Source organism: Triturus cristatus, chromosome 9 (assembly GCF_964204655.1).
Source record: "Triturus cristatus chromosome 9, aTriCri1.1, whole genome shotgun sequence".
Classification (NCBI taxonomy): domain Eukaryota; kingdom Metazoa; phylum Chordata; class Amphibia; order Caudata; family Salamandridae; genus Triturus; species Triturus cristatus.
The window spans coordinates 6,979,430-7,003,144 of NC_140592.1; the positions used below are offsets into that span (position 1 = coordinate 6,979,430).

At 52.4% G+C, this 23,715-nt stretch overlaps 1 protein-coding gene across 1 annotated transcript in view; it reads right to left on the reverse strand.

Annotated features, from left to right (window-relative positions):
* The window catches only part of STAB1 (stabilin 1), a 1,212,756-nt gene that overhangs the window by 469,646 nt on the left and 719,395 nt on the right, over positions 1-23,715 (reverse strand). The window contains exon 43 of the mRNA XM_085624210.1: positions 5,368-5,493. Coding sequence (XP_085480336.1) covers positions 5,368-5,493 — 126 coding nt within the window. The remainder of the gene's footprint in view (positions 1-5,367; positions 5,494-23,715) is intronic.

A 23,715-nucleotide genomic window follows, 5' to 3' on the forward strand; every position in this document is an offset into this window, starting at 1 on the left:
ACACAAACACTTTTCTTTATTTATAATCGATTATTTTTTACACCTGCATACCTGAATAAAATTCACAACACAAATCTTAATACTTGCTGGACATGCTCCCAGGTTAACGCTGTTCTTCATATGTTATTCACCTGTCCACTTGTTTTTATATTTTGGAAACAGGTCTGGCGTCAAATTAACACTATTTTTTACACCACAATCCCCCTCTCCTTCACAAACGTTTTCCTAGGCAGACTAACCCCGGACTGGGAGGGAGGCCAATCCCAATCCTAATTGCTACTTATTGATTTATTAATAGCCGTAGCTTTTCAGCAGATATCAAAGAACTGGAAAGATTCCTCTAAAGGGTCTTAATTAGCTTGGTGGTATGCGGTATGTCACAACCATCGCCTTGATACAGCATTTGTCCATCCTTTCACACTTGCTACAAATCGACTACACCTCTGGGGCCCTTTCATACAATATCTAGACGATACTGGGAAGAGAACGTCTTTACCCGATCTCTCACAACAAGAAGTCTCCAATCCTCCTTGACTTCTTATTGCTCATTTTACAGTTATGCTTAATTTGTCATTTCCTATAATGTCTTTTAAGATGATGTATTATTCACAAGTATTGGTATCTACATTTCACATGAACCTGTGACTATACTCATATCCTCTTCTATAATTCCTTTTATTTTTCATGAGTATAGTGTATCATTACTACTTTTTATTGTACCTTCTTGCATTTCTGCATTAACAAATAATTGCTTATACGAAGTATTTTTTTTTTGTATAACCATATTAATATTTCTAAATAAACCTCTTCTTGAACTTAAAAAAGTGATCCCATGGGGGTGGGTAGGCTCGGGCCAAGAGAAGCATTATGCTGATAACAGTGCTTTGTTTTCATCTGAAACAAAGGGGCGGCAGGAAGCCCCCTGTAATGGGCCATCGCTAACAACTTTAATCATTTATATCCTAGCTGGGAGAAGGTGTCAAAATGGAAGGGACTCCGAATATTCTTCAACCCCCCCTCCCCCCCCCCCCCTCCATTTCTAATAATCACTCCATGGATACCTTTAGAGGTTAGTATGGTCTGCCTGACCAGAATAGTATGTTTTCAATCAAGTATTTGATTGCATTTTTAAAACTGTAACAGAACTGAACTGCAATGTTTAAATAAGTATAGACATATGTAAACAATGCCAATTTAATAGAATAATTGTGAAAAGTTTTGAGGGGGGCCCTGTTTTTTATTTTTTTTTGACTGGGGGTCCCGGCATTAAACCTTTTGAAGACCACTGCCTTAGACAAAAGAGCAAATCTGTCTGCTGTGCTGGGATGAATGAAAACGGGTAATTTCAAGTGTGCGCTGCACGAAGGGGCCACACAGCACCTACTGCACACGAGGAAATGCACCAAGTGCTTGGGCTCTTGACCCTCTCTTGCATCCAACTAAAGTGGACAGAACACACAGAGCAGGCTGCATTAGAACCAGAGAACAGCTACATAAAGCCCCCCCCCTCTTGTAGGACTACAAGAAGAGCGACCAAGCTTGTGGAAGTAAGGGCTCTGCCCCGCAGTGAAGTGCAGGAGGGCTCCCCACAATCTGCTGGCCTTGGGCTGGGCTCGGCAGTGTGTGTGTGTGTGTGTGTGTGTACTCCCTCCCATGCAGGAGGACTCCCCACAATCTGCTGGCCTTTGACTCGGCATTGGGTGTGTGTGCGTGTGTGTGTACCCCCTCCCGAGCAGGAGGACTCCCCACAATCTGCTGGGCTCGGCAGTGTGTGTGTGTGTGTGTGTGTGTGTACCCCCTCCCGTGCAGGAGGACTCCCCCCAATCTGCTGGCCTAGGGCTGGGCTCGGCAGTGTGTGTGTGTGTGTGTGTACCCCCTCCCGTGCAGGAGGACTCCCCACAATCTGCTGGCCTTGGGCTGGGGGGTTGGGCAGTGTGTGTGTGTGTACCCCCTCCCGTGCAGGAGGACTCCCCACAATCTGCTGGCCTTGGGCTGGGCTTGGCATTGGGTGTGTGTGTGTCTACCCCCTCCCGTGCAGGAGGACTCCCCACAATCTGCTGGCCTTGGGCTGGGCTCGGCAGTGTGTGTGTGTGTGTGTGTGTGTGTACCCCCTCCTGTGCAGGAGGACTCCCCACAATCTGCTGGCCTTGGGCTGGGCTCGGCATTGGGTGTGTGTGTGTGTGTGTGTGTACCCCCTCCCGAGCAGGAGGACTCCCCACAATCTGCTGGCCTTGGGCTGGGCTCGGCATTGGGTGTGTGTGTGTGTGTGTACCCCCTCCCGAGCGGAAGGACTCCCCACAATCTGCTGGCCTTGGGCTGGGCTTGGCATTGGGTGTGTGTGTGTGTGTACCCCCTCCCGTGCAGGAGGACTCCCCACAATCTGATGGCCTTGGGCTGGGCTCGGCATTGGGTGTGTGTGTGTGTGTACCCCCTCCCGTGCAGGAGGACTCCCCACAATCTGCTGGCCTTAAGCTGGGCTCGGCATTGGGTGTGTGTGTGTGTATACCCCCTCCAATGCAGGAGAACTCCCCACAATCTGCTGGCCTTAAGCTGGGTTTGGCAGTGTGTGTGTGTGTGTGTGTGTACCCCCTCCCGAGCAGGAGGACTCCCCACAATATGCTGGCCTTGGGCTGGGCTCGGCAGTGTGTGTGTGTGTGTGTGTGTGTACCCCCTCCAGAGCGGGAGGACTCCCCACAATCTGTTGGCCTTGGGCTGGGCTCGGGATTGTGTGTGTGTACCCCCTTCCGAGCAGCAGGACTCCCCACAATCTGCTGGCCTTTGGCTCGGCATTGGGTGTGTGTGTGTGTGTGTACCCCCTCCCGTGTAGGAGGACTCCCCACAATTTGCTGGCCTTGGGCTGGGCTCGGCAGTGTGTGTGTGTGTGTACCCCCTCCCGTGCAGGAGGACTCCCCACAATCTGCTGGCCTTGGGCTGGGCTTGGCATTGGGTGTGTGTGTGTGTACCCCCTCCCGTGCAGGAGGACTCCCCACAATCTGCTGGCCTTGGGCTGGGCTCGGCAGTGTGTGTGTGTGTGTGTGTGTGTGTACCCCCTCCTGTGCAGGAGGACTCCCCACAATCTGCTGGCCTTGGGCTGGGCTCGGCATTGGGTGTGTGTGTGTGTGTGTACCCCCTCCCGAGCAGGAGGACTCCCCACAATCTGCTGGCCTTGGGCTGGGCTCGGCATTGGGTGTGTGTGTGTGTGTGTGTGTGTGTACCCCCTCCCGAGCGGAAGGACTCCCCACAATCTGCTGGCCTTGGGCTGGGCTTGGCATTGGGTGTGTGTGTGTGTGTGTACCCCCTCCCGTGCAGGAGGACTCCCCACAATCTGCTGGCCTTGGGCTGGGCTCGGCATTGGGTGTGTGTGTGTGTGTGTGTGTGTGTGTACCCCCTCCCGTGCAGGAGGACTCCCCACAATCTGCTGGCCTTAAGCTGGGCTCGGCATTGGGTGTGTGTGTGTGTGTACCCCCTCCAATGCAGGAGAACTCCCCACAATCTGCTGGCCTTAAGCTGGGTTCGGCAGTGTCTGTGTGTGTGTGTGTGTGTGTACCCCCTCCCGAGCAGGAGGACTCCACACAATATGCTGGCCTTGGGCTGGGCTCGGCAGTGTGTGTGTGTGTGTGTGTGTACCCCCTCCTGAGCGGGAGGACTCCCCACAATCTGTTGGCCTTGGGCTGGGCTCGGGATTGGATGTGTGTGTGTGTGTGTACCCCCTCCCGTGCAGCAGGACTCCCCACAATCTGCTGGCCTTTGGCTCGGCATTGGGTGTGTGTGTGTGTACCCCCTCCCGTGCAGGAGGACTCCCCACAATCTGCTGGCCTTGGGCTGGGCTCGGCAGTGTGTGTGTACCCCCTCCTGTGCAGGAGGACTCCCCACAATCTGCTGGCCTTGGGCTGGGCTCGGCATTGGGTGTGTGTGTGTGTGTGTGTACCCCCTCCCGAGCAGGAGGACTCCCCACAATCTGCTGGCCTTGGGCTGGGCTCGGCATTGGGTGTGTGTGTGTGTGTACCCCCTCCCGAGCGGAAGGACTCCCCACAATCTGCTGGCCTTGGGCTGGGCTTGGCATTGGGTGTGTGTGTGTGTGTACCCCCTCCCGTGCAGGAGGACTCCCCACAATCTGCTGGCCTTGGGCTGGGCTCGGCATTGGGTGTGTGTGTGTGTACCCCCTCTAATGCAGGAGAACTTCCCACAATCTGCTGGCCTTGGGCTGGGCTCGGCATTGGGTGTGTGTGTGTGTGTGTGTGTGTACCCCCTCCCGAGCAGGAGGACTCCCCACAATCTGCTGGCCTTGAGCTGGGCTCGGCATTGGGTGTGTGTGTGTGTGTACCCCCTCCCGAGCGGGAGGGCTCCCCACAATCTGCTGGCCTTGGGCTGGGCTCGGCAGTGTGTGTGTGTGTATGTACCCGCTCCAATGCAGGAGAACTCCCCACAATCTGCTGGCCTTAAGCTGGATTCGGCAGTGTGTGTGTGTGTGTGTGTGTGTGTACCCCCTCCCGAGCAGGAGGACTCCCCACAATATGCTGGCCTTGGGCTGGGCTCGGCAGTGTGTGTGTGTGTGTGTGTGTGTGTACCCCCTCCCGAGCGGAAGGACTCCCCACAATCTGCTGGCCTTGGGCCTCTGGGAGAAGTAGGAATGGCTCTCTCCTGCCTGCAGGGACTTGTAGGCCAACCGCCAATATCGTAGCCAGGCCCTCGGTCTGGAAACAGAAGGCTCCCATATTTTGTGAGCAGCCTTCATTCCAAAGGCCCAGAGATAGTCCATAGCATGAGAGGCCTGGATTCTGGCCTGAAGACCAAGGTGACATTTGCGTGTTCGTGTTCTTCCATTGGACGCAGAGCCCATTCGTATCTTGAGATGATGAGAACAGTTTGCCTGAGTTAAACAGGAGCTTAGCAGGAACAGGTTAGCTCCTGTGAGCTTCTGAGTGCTCTAACTAGCTCTAATGCCCCTGTGCTGTGAGGTGGTATCTGCACCCTAGCTGGCACCCTGAGGAGCACATACGGGCACCTACATAAGGAAGAGGTGGGATATCCCACCCTTCTGGGCAGCAGCGTGAAGTTCTGGACCACAACTCATCACCAGGGCTTCCTTCCAACGGCAGTGTCCGCTACACTATCCCTGGCCTAAGGGCACCAGGAGGCCAGTCCTGGCTGACCGAGGTCCCACCCACGGTCTCTATCACAAGAGGGATAGCACTGCTGTCGAAGCCACAACGGGTGAATGTGCACCCAGCATTGACCCCAAGACACCCCTGAACCCAAGGATGAAGGAAGCCCTCTTGACAGGTAAGGAGTGATGAGGTTTAACCCCTGTAAGGTCATCTACTGAGATCACTATGAGGTCTCTCACTGGTGAAGGAAGGGACTCACCGAGGCACAGGATCCCGTCTCCGGAGTAGCCCTCCCGGCATGTGCAGATCCGCTCGCCCACGGCCACTCGCGTGCAGTTTGCGTTCGCTGAGCAGCCGCTGTTGATAGGACTGCACGGATCGAACTCTGCAATACAAGAAGACACGAAGGGAAATCAACACGTGACTGTGGCAACAGATGGAGGCACTGACACAAATGTTAGTGATTTATTGAAAATCTTTGTTATGAAAAAGATGCAAAGACTCACAAAGGCCTCAGACACGTTTGCTGATTAAGTAACTTTTCTCAAGGCACAATAGTGATTTGTAAATCCCAAATGCAATGTCACACTATATATACTGTTATAAAGTATCGATGCTACAGATCTGTTCATGATAAAGCACTTAACCTCATAGGTCCGCAGTGACACGACATTGAGGGAAAGACACATGTTGATGGCTACATCTAACTCTGGATTCCTCGCCTTGCGACCACTCCTACACCGAATCCAGGAACTCTTTTGCAATAGCTCTTACACGCCACCGACCTCCGTCACACCTCTGTCCTGCCTGTGTACATGATGACACGGAGCCACATGTAGGTGTCATCCCTGCGTGCTCAAGTGAGTTCCTCTCCAGGGAAGTCACTCCCCCAAGACGACGGTTAAAATCGAATTACACTGGTTGAAAGCAGATATCAAGACCTGCATGACGTCTGCCTTTGGTGTCTCGCACCAAACGTGAGTCCAAGTCCTGTGTCAAAGGCTCACTGATGGCTACGGATGCAGTCAAGAGTGAGAGGCCAGTCAATGCAGCTGAACATAAAGACAAGATTGGTCCAGCTTCAAGTAGAAGGGTCATTCGTCTCATTCCCCTTTCTGTGGCCAATCCTTGGGTACGTCTGGGACGAGGGCAAATAAAAGAAAGGTGACAAGGAGAACATAGAAAGTCTCGTTGATGTCTCCTGCTTAAGGAGAGGGTTCATAGCTTGCGTGCAAAGCAGCCAGCTCCAACTCCAACATCCAACTTGGATCACAGTCCGGTTCCAGAGCCAGAATTCCTGGTCCATTGTCAACACCGCAAAAGATTGCGACCTTCAAGGAGTTCAGGCTGCTACTCTTCAAGATAGTTCCTGGATACCTTCGGCATGTTTTCGAGCCACATCCATCCATCGGGCTTCCAGATCCTGGAGCCTAGGCTAACCTAGCTCGACCTCAGTCGTTCTGCCCTGGTCCCCTTGCCACAGGCTTCCCAAGTTTCTATATCAGCCCCAGTCTCAGAGCTTCATCCGGCTGCAGATGGAGAGCCACCATCAGCCAGGGTGAATCCCATGTTGTGCAGGCCAATGACCATGGAGCAGCCTCAGGGTGAGGGTGTGAGAATGTGGCTCTGTATGTACTGTTCCCAAATAGGTACAGTGTGCACAGAGTCCACAGTCCCCAGAGGTTTGGCAGAGGCTAAAGTTAGATATAACCTTACTCTCTAAAGTGGTAGCTTGGTCGAGCAGTAAGGCAGTATCAGAGGACAGTGTAAAGCATTTGTTGTACACACTCAGTCAGCAAATGGTCTCACACACTCAAGAACTCAACTCTAAGCCAATGCTTTGTATATAAAAATATATGGTTGTTTTATTTCAGAACCAACAATAGGTATCAAAATATACTTTCTCAGAATGAGATGCTTTAGTTAAATACTTTGCAAAAGACAATTGACTTGGAATGCAATAGTTACAGTTTGTTGCACTAGGCAACACAATTTCAAACACAACAATACATTGAGCTCAATGGAAATCTTCTGTTATATGCAATTGATTACTTTCAGGATTACTTTTCTAACTCCAGGACTGGATCCTAGATTCAGTCCTGGGACAGTTCTTGGAAACAAGTGAGTAAATACGTTTTAGTTACTGTTGTGATTTTTAAGCAATATCTTGCTATTTCAAAAGTTGACACTTAGAAACTTTTTCTGATCAAATTACCAATGTTATCCTATGGAAGGAAATTCACTTAGCAGGTAAGTGGGGTTATGGTTACTTTTTCTAGCTCAGTGTTGGATCCTAGATCCAGCACTAGTGTACCACCTGTAAGCAGTTGAGAAACTGCGTTTAAGTTATACAGGCGATTTTTAAGGAATATTTATAAGTTTGCAAAATCGACACGAAATTTCACAGAAAAATAGTCAATGGTTTCCTATGGAAGAAAATTCAAGTTACGGGTTAAGTATGTTCTCGTTACTTTTGTAATCCAGTGCTGGGCTCCTAGGCTCAGTAATGGGGCATCTATCTGAAACAGGTAAGTAATTACGTTTTTACAGTTGGTACGATTTTTAAAGAATATTTGTAAGTTTCAAAAATCGACACTTAGAAACTTTTTCAGCAAGAAGCAGGCAATGATATCCTATGGAAAGAATTTCAAGTTACTGGTAAGTACGGTCAAAATTACTTTTCAGGGTCAGTACTGAGCTACAAGATGCAGCACTGAGGTCTCTCCTGATAACAGGTGAGTAAATCGGAATTCGTTGTTCGGCTGATTTTAGATGAATATTTTAAAGTTCCAAAACTCCACACTTAGAAGAATTTCCAAGTGAAACCAGTCAATGTTAGTCTATGGAAGAAAAGTGAGTTATCGGCTTTTAGGTAAGTACTCAACTGGCAGAGGTAAGGTTCCGGGCATAGACTCAGGGGTCTCCCAGGGTCAGGTAGGTACAGTTGGTACACCCTCAGCGGCACAGGGGCAACCGGGTGCAAAGGTAGTTAGGCCCAATGTTATCCAATGAGAGGCAGGGGGCCTTCGGTTGGTGGCTGCTGGCGAGCAGGCCACACGGCTGTGGGAGCTGGGCTCCTGGTCACTTGCTCAGGGCAAATGGGGAAGTAGATTAGGACATAGGTTGCACTGCCAGGGACACTCGGACGGCTGGGTGCAGGGTGCTTTTGAGCCGTCGGGCGCTCAATGTTATTCAATGGAGATCTTGGAAAGTGAACAAAGGCTGCAGGCTCGGGGACGGAGGATCTTCAGGAGCGACCAACACTTCGAGGGGTAAGTTGGGATCTTGGAGGATAGGTAGGCACCCAGGAGTTGGGCACAGGGGGCCGTGGGGCGCCGAGTGCAGGGGTGTCTTTTGACGTCGGAAAATTTTACTCCCTGCTGGTCGCGGTTGGAGAGGTCCCTGGATCTGAGGCTGCAGGCGTCGTCTGGGTCATCGAGGAGGGTCCTTGGGCACTGGATTCCAGGTTAGAATCGCCGAGGAGATGTCCTCAGGGTCTTTGGCCACTCTGGCACAGGCCGGGCTCGGCGGGTGCAGAGTGTGCTGGATGCGCGGTTCCTGGCTGGCAGCAGGGGTATAGCTGTTGGAGCAGAACCACTGCTCGTGGGAGTCCCAGTCTTGGTAGAGTCTCAAGGTGGTCAGGTCCTACGGGGTTTTTGAGGTTGCTGACCACTGAAGGCGCCGGAGTTCCACAGGAGCAGGTTCAAGGATCAACAGGCCAGTAGGGCTGGGGACAAGTCAGTTGGTGTTGTCCTCTTGTTAGAAGCTGTGAGGCGGGTCTTCTGGTTTCTTGATCTTCTTGCTTGTTTTCGAATCGGGATCTAAGGAAGGAAGGTTGAGGGTGCCCCTAAATACTAAATGTAGGGGCGTTACAGGTAGGTAAAGGGCAGGGACCACTGGGTCCCTACCCTGGGGTGGGTACACCCCCTATCCTGCCACTCTCCTGAGGGGGGGCAGCGGCCTAGTCCTGATTGGGCAGGGCTCCCCATCTTCAAGATGGTGAGAGCCCGGGGACGTGCTTCACCTAGCCTCTCCCACCTGAGGGGTGGGTTTGGCAGAGGCTGGAACACCCTCTGTCCTTCCTTGGGGTTTCCGGCCAGTCTTCCCGCCAGAGTGGGGGTTGAGAACCGGTAGGGGCCAGTTGCTAGGTACAGCAAGTGGCCTGGAGAAGCTCACAAAGGCGGCATGCCCTTGAAGCTTCCCCTTGCCCATCCTGGGGGAGGAGACCTAGCACCTCGCCCAGGATTTGCATTGTTGTAGGCCCAGGAGAGTGGATGGCTCTCTAACCAGGGGTCCAGCAACATGTCTGCTGTGTGGCAGCCTAGGCAGCCCCTCAGACCAGACGTGGATTGTGGGTTAGGTTCAGGGGGCATCTCTAAGATGCCCTCTGTCGTGCATTGTACATTAAATCCTTTACTGGCATCAGTGCGGGTTTAATGTGCTGAGAAGTTTGATACCAAACTCCTCAGTCTTCAGTGAAGCCATCATGGTGCTGTGGAGTTCGTGTTTGGCGATCTCCCAGCACCATATACTCTTAAATGGCAGCACTGCACTTACAGGGCCCAGTAATGGACCTGGGTACTGTAGGGGCACAGGGCTCATGCTCCTGTGCCCACACCACTGGCATAGGGCACCCAGCTAGAGGGGTGACTGAGGTATGCCAGGGCAGTGTGTTGTGGGCATGGCACACAGAGATGTGTGCCATGTCGACTCTTTGTTTCGTTCTGCACCAAGACACTCAGCCTGCAAAGTCAGTGTGTGTGTGTCAGGGCACAGGGCCCCTAAGGGTGGCACAATAAGTGCTGCTGTCCATAGAGGCCTGCTCTGGTCACAAGGCCCTGGATACCATTTACCAGGGGCTGACATGTGACCAGATATGCCAATTGGGTTTTTGCTGTCAGGCAGTTTTTAGGGAAGGAACACAAGCCCTGGGCGCCTGATTGGCAGGAGCCCAGGGCACAACAAGGAAAAGTGCATCCATTATCAGGCAAAAAGTGGGGGGGTTACTGCAACAGAAACCCACTTCCTTACAGAGGGTGGTTGTCCTCCTGCTCCTGTGCTTGCAGACAGTACTTCTGGAGGATGGGAGCCCTTCTTGGGTCTGACTCTGATGCATTTCAAGGCGGCTTGCAGTTTGCTCCCTACAAGGAACAAGAGGAGATGACGTACTCCCACCTCATTACACTCATGCTGGCTTCTAGCGTGAGCTCCAAAATGCCAGTGGCTTCGAGGCTGCACCAGTCACGGAGCTGAATTAGCCCTTAGAGCTCCCCATGGAGGAACGTGCCTTGCTTGCCTTGGTAATATACAGAGCCACAACGTGTTACATTTACAGTTGGGTACAGTGGAAACTAAGGGTAACCTTTTAGTGAAGATTTTGCAGCCCGGTCCATCAACTTCTGAGTCCTTACTGCCATTCAATGATGCCATGAATGACTCCCTCATGGCTCCCGAGTCCAAGCTTTACACAGCTCTGCTGGTGAGTCATCCTATTGTGCAACGACAAAGTCCTGGGCTGCAAGATCTGACATTCCCCACGCACTCCCCTACTCTGAGAGTCGTATACTCGGTCCTCCAGGATGGACAGGGAATTTAAGAAGAACAGAGGGCCTCCTGTTCAGCGAGCTTGGTACTTTGCTCGCTGAATGCTGTATGGTTCTTGAATTGATTCACTCATGCCTTCAGAGACAATGCCACGTCAGATTTGACCCGATCTGCCCTAGGAATTCAGGGACGTCTTTGCCCAGATGGTACAGAATGGCCAGGATGTGACAAAGTACATTTTTCATTCTGGGCTCGACACTACAGATTTCGGGGCAGATTTACGAGCCCCGTGTGCCACATTTGCACCGCCGTTGTATCACCTCTGTGACGCAGCGGCGGCGTAAACCATGCGCCACGTTGTGCCCTATTTACGTGACGCATCTAGGGAGATGAATAACGTTGTAAAGCACTGCGCAACATGAAACCTGCATCAGGTTTCATGTGGGCGTTCCGGCACGGGGGGGGGGGAGGAGGCGTTCCTTTGCAGGAACAGCTCAGAAAAGTGCCTGAGTGAAATCTACAAAATTTCACGTAGTCACTTTTCTGATGCCGCTGCATCAAACCTTGCGCCTGCTTGAAGCAGGCGTAAGGCGTGATGCACCATGTTTAGGATAGGACAGGTTGGAACAGTGCTGGAGTTGCGTCGCACCCGCGACACAACTCCAGCACTGCGCCAACGTTACGCCGGCAGATGCGACACGCATCTGTTTATCCTTGCGCCATGATGTGCCGCATTGTAAATGTGGCGCATCTGTGGTGGCGCAAGGGTAAACTTGCGTCACGCATCTTTCCTGGCGTATCCCTGCTGATTTGCAGGGATGAGCCAGGAAACGTAAATCTGCCCCTTCGTTTCAGAGACTATGGGCACCAGTGTTGTCACTCAATGTCACTCTTGGATGCAGCCATCAGGGCTTCCCCGGGCGTTCAAACTTCGCTAAGAGACATGCCCTTCGATGGTGCCAGGCTATGTGAGGGGATGGTAGACTTGGAGCTACAACACTTAAAAGACAGCAGAGCTATGACTTACTCTCAGTGGCACATTCCACCGCATGCCGAAGCCACCAGCAGTATGGGAAGTTCTGAGGTTTTGAGCCAGTTTTGGCTGGAGAGAGAATCACAACAAGAACATCCACCACCTCTACCAACAGATCAACCCGCTGAGTTGGAGCTGCTCAGTCTCCATGCATGAGGCACAGGTTGTCAGGATTGGGGTGGAGGCCCTGCCACCCAGCTAAGACCGGAGCAAACAGGACCAGAGGGCACATGATCAGGCACAGGAGCTCAGAGAACCATCAGAGAACCATTCCGTTCTGGCCCAGTCCAGGGCTACCAGAATGACTTGAGCCTGGTCCAGTCTAACTCTCCTCAGAACTCGGGGCAGGCGGTCGTACTGGAGACCGAAGCTACAATTCAGGTGGTGGCATCTCGCAGAGACTCTTCCGGCTAAACCTCCGATGCACAGTGGGTATGAAACTGTGTGTTCCCTGTGGGGCTGAATAGATCTAGACAGGACTCACCTCACCGAGCGAAGACATCTTCAGCCATCTTCACAATTCATGGTCCCCATGATGATCTGCTGAGCTCGTTCGTTATGGCCTTCAGCGCACCTACCCAATGGGTGACCGTCAGGGGAACCTTCTGTGAGTCCCACCAGTTGCAGAGTCGGGCGCCTCTTAGCACAGGATTCATGACTCTGGACCATTCTGCTTATTGCGGTACCATATGGTGGTTGTGTTACCTGTCAGGACCTGAATCAGGCCCCAGTTTAAGGACGGAAGGAAGGTCTTCAGAATGAAGTGAATGGTGGGAGGTTCAAGCAGGCGCCTCTGTTCTGCTGTGGACCAAGGTCCCTGATTGCCACCTCTCCCTGATGACCAGCTCTATCCATGAATAATGCATCTAAGACTACTCTGGGTGCGGTAAGGAGAAGGCTCTGCATAAGTTTAGCCTGTGATCCGACAACCACCACTGGAAGTCCCAGGCTGCCTCCGCCGGAATATGGATGTTGTCCGACAGGCAGTGCGAGTACTTAGCCCTTGCTAAGGCAAGGACTGGCTGGGGGGGGGTTGGGTGGGGGGAGGTTTGGCTGGGAGCGGGTTGGCTGGTGGGAGATTGGCCGGGGGTGGATGGCTGGAGTGGATTGGCTGGAGGGACATTGGCCGTGGTGTGGATGGCTGGAGGGAGATTGGCCGGGGGTGGATGGCTGGAGGGGATTGGCTGGAGGGCATCCAGACCCAATGACTTGTTGCTGCAGTGCAGTGGCAGGAGTGCTGCAGAGCACCTCTTTGAATGTCTACCAACTGCGGACGATGAGATTGGGCACAAGTGACAACCCGCCACAGGTCTATGGACAAAGTTGAGTCTCTGGATCTCGATAATAGGATGAGTGGTATGAACCACCTTAAATAAATCCAAATTTTGGGGACATTGATCGACGGCGAGAAGAAGCATTTCATTCTTCTATTAACCTGCATGTGAGAAGGTGGTCTGATATATGCTGTGCACTAGTTCTAGTTGGCACATTGCACCAGTCCAAACAACCCCTTATGGTGATTGGTTAAAGACAACCTTTATTGAAGGCTATCCTAGTGGTAGCTATGGAGAGCAGCCTTCAGGCTAAGTCTTGAAGGAATGTAAAGCAGCTTGTTTTACCTTATAATCTCTTGAATGACCAAATGAAAGGACAACCACACCAGGTATATATTTAAAATATATGTATTTAGGATAAAACACACCCCTCTAGTCTCTTTATGAGACTGGAATTCGAAGTACTTAATTTACAAGTTAGTTATCAACAATATTAGCACAAATACACGTTTGGGCCCTAGGGGCGTACCAAACCAAATACCAAAAAAGTGGTATAAGAACCACGACTGAACTAGACACAAGGCCTAGAGCCTGTAGAATCGCTGGGGCCCCAAGAAACCACCCAAGGTAGTGACACAGGGGAACCACGGGGACTGTGTGCAGTGTGTAAACACAACTGAGGGTTCCCGTTAGCTTCTATGGGCAATGTGGCGGTTGGAAATTTAAAGATTAGGGACACTTAGAATCGAGTCAGGACCAATTCCTTTTGGACTTGAGCAGTTCTACGGCTAGCACCCACAGGATCATCGGAGTACTCGAGTTACCTCACCCAGGGAAGCCGGGTGCATAGGTGTCTTTTGGTGTCGGGTCACGTCGTCGATTTCAATGGGAGCCTGCAAAGAACTGCTGCTGCTGTGAAGAGGAGAATTGTCTGAAGAGATCCAAGCCTGGATCTAGGATGTAAGGAACCTGAAAGCAGAGAGGACAGAGTCTGGGTCCCTAGCCAATGACCGAGGGCAGGATGGACCAATGCCGACAGATGTCAGGTGCTTCAGGTGAGTTGACGGGTGTCTTGACTCTTCAGCCACGAGGTCCAGGAGGCGTCGATGAAGTCCACAATCTGGATTCGAGCTGTCCCACAAAGTCTGTTGAGTGCTGCGGTGTCGGCACCCAGAATAGACCCAACAAGCCTTGGCAACAGCAAGTCTCGTGGAAAGAGAAGAAGGACATCGGTGCAGACCAGCAAAGTCTGAGGGACTCACCCAGTGAGGGTAAGTCAGGGCACATCTGGAGCAACCAGGGAAGCCCAAGCAGAAGAGGAGTTGCCTTTGTGGGGACCCACTAGCCAACAGGCTAGCGATCGCGAAGGAGCCTCGAGCGGTCGCACTGGAAACTGGCCCATGGGTCACTCGTGGAGTGGAGGCCAGAGATCTTTAGTGAAGTCAGTGCTCAAGGCTGGGGCTACTCGGAGCCCAAAGCAGAACTTCAGGAAAACACAAGAAGTCGATGTAGCAGCAATAGTACGAGGTGTCCAGGGGTCACGGTTCCTCATTACCCACGATAACCATGGGCCTCAGCTTTGCTGTGGACTCAGGGTAGCCTCGGGGAAATCAAGAAATCTACCTCTGGTGATGCAGAGACTTCGGCGTCCAACGAGAGCTTCGGAATTGCAGACCGGACAGTTGCTTCTTTGGTGCCTGCCAAGCAGGGGAGTCACTCCTTGACCCCAAGGGAGATTTCTTCAGTCTTCTAGCCAGGATAGAAAGTCGAAGGTCCACGATATATATTGCAGAGTTTCATCCAGGGTAATCTAAAGTCACAAGGACTGGGATCTCATACTTATGCTAATTTTGGGGGTTGGACATACTCTAGGGACCCACCTATGGGAGGGTTTGGAAAGAGGGGTGGTTACACCCATTTCCTTTGTCCAGTTTCGCACCAGAGCAGGGGCAGGTAGCCCCTGCAACAAGTTTGAACTGGACTATGCACAGGGACACCAAGTGTGCCCCCAGTGCAGGACTTCAAAGCACCAGAGAGTGCTCCCGCCCAGCCTCAATACACATCTGCCTGTCTGGGGAGGTGGTTACACCTCCCTCTGGGACAGGAAACCTATTGTCCAGGCCTCCCCTGACGGAGATTTGGTCAGCAGCAGGAGGCCAGACCCGTGTCTGTGGCAGAGGCATCCATTTTTTGATGCCAGGTGTTGGAGCCGGCCTCGTGGCGTGGTCCTGTTCCCCCTCGCTAAGCCGCACGAGGTCCCATGTACCTCGGGGCTCCTCCATTTTGGATTGTACATGACTCTACGTAACCACCTACGTGACCCCGCTCCACCCGGCCTCGGTCCCAGCGAGGCCCGACATCGAGGCGCCAACCCCTGGCCCGGGGGATACCACGTGAACCCTTCCCACTCCCGGCGGAGGGCAGTATCGATGGGACCCCCAACCGTCCTTCCACACCTAGGTGCGATCGCCCCACAGCTCTCTGGGGCCTGGCGCCTCTCCTGCTGGGCGTCTGGCCGCTCCCTACCCGGCCTCTCCGCCCCCCCGGGCGCAAGGGTCCGGACATCAAAGGGCTCCAGTCCTATATCTGGGGCGACCCGACAACAAGACAACAGTTGTATCCTGGAGTCAAGAGCCCTGCTGATCGGATCGCGGCTGACCCTACGGAAGAAGACTTATCCTGAACCCACACTCTGAGCCCTGCTGACGACGTCGCGGCTCCACCGTGCTTAAAGACCTTCACGAACCTTTGGGGCCCTGCTGACGCTGTCGCGGCCCGACCTTGTTGAAACTTACTATCAGAGCCCAGCTGACCTCGTCGCGGCTCGACCGAAGCGGACCTACCACCGGAGCCCTGCTGACTGTGTCGCGGCTCGACCCAAGCGGAACTACCACCCGAGCCCTGCAGACGCCGTCGCGGCTCTCCACGTCCGAGCCGTTCTGAGACCAGCACTCAAGGTCTGGCGCAGAGCCTTCCCGTACCTGGCAGGTACTAAGACTGTCCCGCTACCCAAGCCCTCCAAAGACATTGAGACTCTTACCGGATCCCTCGATCCCACTGTAAATTTTGAACGTACTGCTATTGATAAAGAACCACGTTAAGTAACTGATACGGAGTCCTGTGTGGTAGTATTACTGGGCCTAGTACGATCATAGGAGAAGGACCTCCCCTAGGGGGCTTCTCAGCGGCGCTCGGCTATAACTTTGCGGTAGGAAGGTGCCCCGGAGTAGTCTCCCCGACTCCCCGGTGGTCCTCCCTCCAACACCAGGGCTCTAGAAAGTCCTACCGTGTTAGACCAGTGTGAACATTTCTCTCCCTCTAGAAGGGTGGAATGCTACCCCCGCCGCCAGAACTGGGGCGGGGGTAGTATTCCAAAGCGTTTGACACCAAACACGACATTTTTCTGTGCAACCAGTCCAAAGTTAGCATTTACCGCGAGGTTATAATGCACTTAAGAGTATATTGTCAGGCTGCACCACAAACAGCATCAGAGGAGCTACTCCGAACGCTGCAGAGGGGCTCAGCTCATGCTTGGGCACCCTCTCACATAAAAAACAAGCACTCTGCCTTCAAGATTGTTAATGCCTGCCATAGGAGTGACTTATAGGTTTTATATGTGTGTGCAGTGATATAGGTAGCCTATACCACTGTAAGGGGTGGGTGCAAGCACCACCTTATCCAGGGTGCAGTAGCAGACCTGTGGTGCCATTTTGGAGTGCTTCCCAGGGTTGGCATAATACATGCTGCTGTCCCTGGTAGGCCACTGAGGTACCTATGTCCTAGGTACATAGTATACCATATACTAGGGGCTTATAAGGCACTCCAGAATCCAATTAGATATGTACCTAATATACATGGAAACCATTTTAGAGAGGAAGCAGCTAGGCTGTGGTCCTGATTAGCAGGGCCACAGCCTGACTAAGGTTGAAAAACAGTGAAACACCAGCAAAAAGTGGGGTACCCATGTGAAGCAGATCCTACTCTCCTAGACAACCCCCCCAAACGCAGGGACATTAAACTAACCTTGACCAGTTGAGTCTTCATGTTCTAAGTGGAAATACCTAGAGAGTCCATCTGCATTGGCATGGTTACTCCCAGGTCTATGTTCCACTGTAAAGTCCATCCCCTGTAGGGAAATTGACCACCTAAGCAGTTTGGCGTTTTCACACTTCATTTGTTTTAGCCATAAGAGGGGCTTATGGTCTGTCTGAACAAGGAAGTGAGTACCAAACAAGTATGGCCTCAACTTCTTCAGAGCCCAAACCACAGCAAAGGCCTCCCTCTCAATGGCTGACCAACGTTTCTCTCTAGGGGTCAGCCTTCTGCTTATGAAAGCTACTGGCTGATCCTGACCTTCATCATTCAATTGTGACAGTACAGCCCCTACGCCCAATTCAGATGCATCTGTTTGGACAATGAACTTCTTGGAGTGGTCAAGACTCTGCAGAATGGGAGCAGTGCACAGGGCCTGCTTCAGGTCATCAAATGCCTTTTGACAGCTAGCTGTCCACTGAACCTTTTTGGGCATCTTTTTAGAAGTTAAGTCATTCAGGGGTGTCACTATTGATCAATACCCCTTGACAAATCTCCTATAGTACCCAGTCAGGCCTAAGAAGGCTCTCGCCTGAGTCTGGGTAGTTGGAGCAACCCAGTCCATTATGGTCTGGGATTTGCTCTGTAATGGTTGTAACCTGGCCTCCATCTACAAGATGGCCCAGGTACACAACCTGACTCTGCCCTATCTCACACTTAGTAGACTTGATAGTTAGGCCTGCCTTTTGCATGGCCTCCAAAACATTCCTCAGGTGGACCAGGTGATCCTCCCAGGTGGAGCTAAAGACAGCAATATCATCTAGATATGCTGCACTATAGTCTTCCAGGCCTGTAAGGACTTGATTCACCAACCGTTGGAAAGTGGCAGGTGCATTCTTCAAACCAAAGGGCATTACCACAAATTGATAGTGCCCACTAGGGGTAGAAAATGCTGTATTTGGCTTTGCATCATCAGCTAGTCTGATCTGCCAGTAGCCAGCTGTCAGGTCAAATGTGCTTAGAAATTTGGCTGAGGCCAAAGTATATATTAGCTCATCTGCCCTGGGGATGGGATGGGCATCAGTCCTAGTGACTGCATTGAGACCCCTGTAGTCTACACAAAACCTAATTTCTCTCTTGCCATCTGTAGTGTGAGGTTTAGGTACCAGGACTACTGGACTAGCCCTAGCCCAAGGGCTAACTAAGGGTTCAATCCCACCCAAATCCAACATATTTTGGACTTCTGTCCTTATACAGTCCCTGACATGGTCAGGTTGCCTGTAGATCGTATTCTTCACAGGTAGACTGTCCCCAGTGTCCACTTCATGAGTGCACCAGGTGGTCTGACTTGGAGTCAGAAAAAACATTTGTCTGAACTGGCTGAGAAGGTTTCTGCAGTCAGTTTGCTATTGGGCAGTGAGGCTTCCTGCCAAGGCTACACCATCAACTGACCCATCATCAGAGTTCTGAGAAAGCAGATCAGGGAGTGGGTCACTCTCTTCCTCCTGTCCTTCATCAGTAGCCATGAGCAAGCCAATGTCTGCCCTGTCAACATATGGTTTAAGTCTATTGACATGAAGTACCCTGTGGAAACTCCTAGGGGTTCCAATGTCTACCAAGTAGGTAACCTCCCCTTTCTGTTCAACTATAGTATGGGGGCCACTCCATTTGTCCAGGAGGGCTGCTGGGGCCACAGGCTCCAACACCTACACTTGCTGTCCTGGCTGGTAAACAGTCAGTACAGCCTTTTGGTCATGCCAGGCTTTTTGCAGTTACTGGCTAGCCTCAAGGTTTTTGTTTGCCTTTTTCATGTACTCAGCCATCCTGGACCAGAGACCAAGTACATAGTCCACTATGTCTTGCTTTGGGGGCTTGAGAGGTAACTCCCATCCTTCCTTCACCAAACACAATGGACCACTGACAGGGTGACCAAACAGAAGTTCAAATGGGCTGTACCCAACCTCCTTTTGAAGCACCTCCCTTTAGGCAAATAAAAGGCAGGGCAAGAGTAGGTCCCATTTTCGCCTAAGTTTCTCTGGGAGTCCTTTAATCATGCCCTTTAAGGTTTTGTTGAATCTCTCAACTAAACCATTGCATTGTGGGTGATAGGGTGTGGTGAACTTGTAGTTCACGCCACACTCCTTCCACATAGCAGTCAAGTAACTAGACATGAAGTTTGCACCCCTGTCAGATACTACCTCCTTAGGAAAGCCCACTCTTGAGAATATACTCAAGAGAGCTCTTGCCACCACCACAGGTGCTGTAGTGGTCCTTAGGGGAATTGCCTCTGGGTACCTGGTGGCATGATCCACTACCACCAGTATAAATCTGTGCCCAGATGTTGTTTGGGGATCCATGGGATCAACAATGTCAATCCCTACCCTTTCAAAGGGCACCCCCACCACAGGTAGTGGTATCAGGAGGGCCTTTGTAGTGCCACCTGCTTTGCCACTAGCTTGGCAGGTTACACAGGAGCGACAAAACTCCTTTGTGTCTTCAGACATGTGGGGCCAGTGAAAGTGAGGGACAATTCTGTCCCAAGTCTTGTTCTGGCCCAGGTGTCCTGCTAGGGGAATATCATGGGCTAGTGTCAATAAGTAGCCCCTAAACTTCAGAGGTATAACCAATCTCCTGGATGCACCAGGCTTGGGGTCTCTACTCTCTTAGTAAAGGAGTCCATCATCCCAATAAACTTTATGGGTGCCACTAGCATTCCCAGCAGCCTCATCGGCAGCTTGCTGTCTGAGGGGTTCAAGAGAGGGGCACGTTTTCTGCTCCTGGCTCAGATCAGACCTGGAAGGGCCCATTGTCCCCAAGAACTCAACCTGGTCAGGTTCAAGCTCCTCTGGGACAGTTCCTTCTTCAGGCTCAAGATCATCTCCCTGAGGAGACTGATCAGTTTCCTGAGACAGGTGGGAAGGCTCTGCCTTAACCCTACTGCTCCTCCTCTTGTGAGGCACCTGGTCCATTTTTCCAGAATCCAGGGCCTGTTCAGCTTTAGATATTTAGGCCTGCGACCTAGTCACAGCAAAGACATGAGAAGGGATCCCTAACATTTCTGCATGTGTCCTGAGCTCCACTTCAGCCCAAGATGAAGTCTCTAGATCATTGCCAAGCAAGCACTGCACTGGTAGGTCTACACTTACCAAAACCTTCTTAAGGCCAGTTACCCCTCCCCAGGAGAAGTTAACAACTGCCAGAGAATGGTCTGTTCTGACATTGCTAGCATTGGTCACTCGGTACATTTCACCAAGTATAATCTGCCCAGGATCCACAAGATCTTTTGTCACCATTGTGACACTTGCTCCTGTGTCCCTGAATGCCCAAGCCTCTACTCCATTTATCAAAGGCTGTTGTGTGTATTTGCCCAGATTAGTGGGACTCACACAGGGGGGCATATCCATGCTCCCATCACAGACAAGTACAGCCTGAGTTAGAACTCTGACTAGGCCAGAGTCCATCTCAGAACCCAGGGTCAACCCCACTACACCCTTATTCTGAACATTGCCACCACCTATTGTAGCTGTACTAGGGGGAACAGTTGCCTTAGGGGCAATGGTGGCTGGAGTAGATTCTTTGGACTTGGTGCGGTCACTGGTCCAGTGAGTTTTCTGTTTACAGATTTTGCACCATGGTTTCTTTTGGCCTTTTCCCTTATTAGACTGTGACTCCCCATTGGAAGAAGATTATTGGGGCCCTTGAGAAGACTTCTGGTCTTTTCCCTTGTCCCCAACCTTATCAGAGTTCTTGGAATCTTGCTTCTTTGGGTCACCACCTTGGTTCTGTACCTTCTGCCTCACCCTGGTTCTGACCCATTTGTCTGCCTTCTTTCCCAATTCTTGGGGAGAGGTCAGATCAGAGTCTACCAGGTATTGGTGCAACAGCTGATTTTGAAAGTTATTAAGAATCTGCTCCCTCATTATCAGATTGTACAATCCTATGAAGTCACACACTTTACTGTCCAGTAACCAACCTTCCAGAGCCTTAGCAGCACAGTCAACAAAGTCAACCCAGTCCTGAGTTTGTGCTTTTTGGGTGTCTCTGAACTTTAACCTGTATTGTTCAGTGGTTAGGCCAAACCCAAACCATCTATCAGTGCACTTTTCAAGACCTGGTAATCATCAGCATCCTCTTCTCTTACAGTGAGGAGCTTGTCTCTACCTTTGTCTGCAAAGGAGAGCCATAAGATTGCTGCCCACTGACCTTGAGGGACCTTCTGTACTTTACAGGCCCTCTCCGAGGCAGTTATCCATTTGTGGATGTCATCCCCACTCTGGTAGGGAGGGACAATCTTACTTGGGTTTCTATGGTCATAAGACCTCTCCCTATCTTTAGGGAAAATGCTGCCACCAAGGGACTCTAGTCCCTCCTTTTTACTAGCTCTGCAGAGCTCTAGGGCTTCCCTATCTAAGGCCATCTGCTGCATTCTGACGTTGAACTTGACTTGCTCATACTTCAGCAGTCTCTCTCTCCTCTCCTGGGAGGTTTCCCTCCCTCTGTGAGATGAGGTCCCTATAGAGGAGGTAGACTGGATAGATCCCCTTGAGAGAGATTGTTGGACTTGGCCCTTCTGGCAAGTTCACCCCTAGAACTTTTTGCATGATCCTAGCCTTTTCCCTATGGTGTATTAGTGGATTTAGGCCTCTAGGCACTTTAACACTGTGTCCCAGTGTAAAGTGCGTGCGCTCTGGGTTACATTGAGTGAGACTGACCTGCCCTCCCATAGGAATGCATGGGGGATCTGAGTGACCATGTTAGTTCCTGATGCGTGGGGAGTGCAGGTGCGAATTTGGTATGTGCGGACTCGTGTGATGAAATGCTGAGCGATGATGTGTGTGGCATCAATGTACCTAGTGTGGAAGTGCCACTTCTAGAGGTTGGCATTTCTGTGTGCAGTGTGAGATGAGTGCCTTGTCTGGCGATTGGCTGGTTGAGGTCATGTGATGGGCTAGGGAATCCCCAGAGTCAGGATGAGTCACCCAGTGCTGAATGGGGAGGTCAGCAGCCAAATGGGTGGGAGGAGCACACCTGGGACCTGAATAGGACTGGGCTTTCCCCACACAATGCTGGCTCCACCCCCTGTGGTGCGTCTAATGTCCCTGGCCTGTCCTGTGAATAGGGAGAGGGGCTGAGCAAAACAAAGTGCTCAGGAACCAGTTGCATCTGGTTCGCCTCTTCCCTGCACCTTTGGAGACAAAGGATTTGGTGTATAAAAGAGGGGCTGTGACCCCATGAAAATGTTCTTGTTCTTGGACTAGAAACGACCAGGGGCGTGCTGCTGCTGGGGCCCAGGGGAAGGCTTGCCTCCCTGGGCCCTGCCCAGCCCCTGGATGCCTGATGGACTTCAAGGACTTTGTTTCTAGTGCCTGGTGAGCGCTTGGATCCTGACAGGAGGGGGCTTGCTGCTGGTGGGGCCCAGGAGGGACCGCCATGGGGGCTGCCTCCCTGCTGGAGGGCCCTGTGTGCTGGCCCCTGGGCCCTACATTGCCCCCTGGATGCTGCCAAAGCGTTGTCCAACCTTTTTGCGCCCGGAGAGTGCTGTGCTTCTCCAGGAGAAGGAGAGCCTGGGGGCTGAGCAGCGCGGCGCTGCAGCCCTGGCTGAGGGAATCCCCAGCATAGGGATTCCCCCCTTTTTGATGAGCCTTGCGGGTGCCCACCCCGCTTACGTCCGCTTATTTTCATTATAGTGCGTGGGTACCCACCCCGCGACTTTGCTCTATTGTAGCGGGTGCCCACCCCGCTTATGTCCGCTTATTTTCATTATAGTGCGCGGGTGCCCACCCCGCAACTTTGCTCTATTGTAGCGGGTGCCCACCCCGCTTTGGCATAATTCCTTCACGGGAGCCCACCCCGTATTGCCCGCAAAAGAAATCACCGGCGCGGCCCGAGCCGCATTAAAAAATCACCGCCGCTGCCCAGCCGCGGCCGCCCGGAAGTCAGGCAAGTCTGCCTGTGACGTGGGTGGGGCCAGCGGCTGGGGCGGAAGCGGCGCGAGAGTTGCGGGCCCCGGAAGAGGAGTCTGTGCTGGAACCGCAAGGGCTCCATCTTGTAAGTCCCGGTCCCGAGATGGGGGACCGGATGAAGCGCGGTGAAGTGTGGCTGCATCCTGCACGGAGGGCGGGAGCCCACCCCGCCTCCGCGAGCCGATGGGTAAAGTCCCGGGTCCCAGGAGAGGGCCCGAGTGAAGATGGCAGCGCGGGGCTCCCGGGAGTGAGGGAAGCCCCGCGCCACGAGAGGAGTGGAGTCTCGCCACGATGAAGAGAGCCGGTGAGTAGGGGCTCCTCTGTTGTGTGTGCCGGTCGAGGCACAGAGTCACTGCCCATGTACTGAACAGCCCCCGCCTGATAGGGGGCTGCTCCCTCGTTGCTGGGCCATCTCTCCTTCCTACGAGTCCCGGAGTGGGACTCTGATGGCACACGTAGTGCCAGTGCTATTTTCTTGGTCATTTTAGAGCGCCAGGGAGCGGGCCGCTCCAACGGGGGCATGTTTGTTTTAAGAGCCCCGTGGCTCCCAGGACATGTGCACAAGTGTTTTTAGAGCCTAGCTGGCTCCAACGATTGCCTCATGGTTGTAAGAGGGCCCAGAGGGGTCCATACTGATGGCCTGATTGTTCTTAGAGCCCAGGTGGCTCCAACGTTTTGGACATTACTTCAAGGGCCATCGAGAGCCCATGCCTCATTTACTTAGTGCCAGCTGCAGCGTTTAGGCCCTGTGCTTGTCCCCA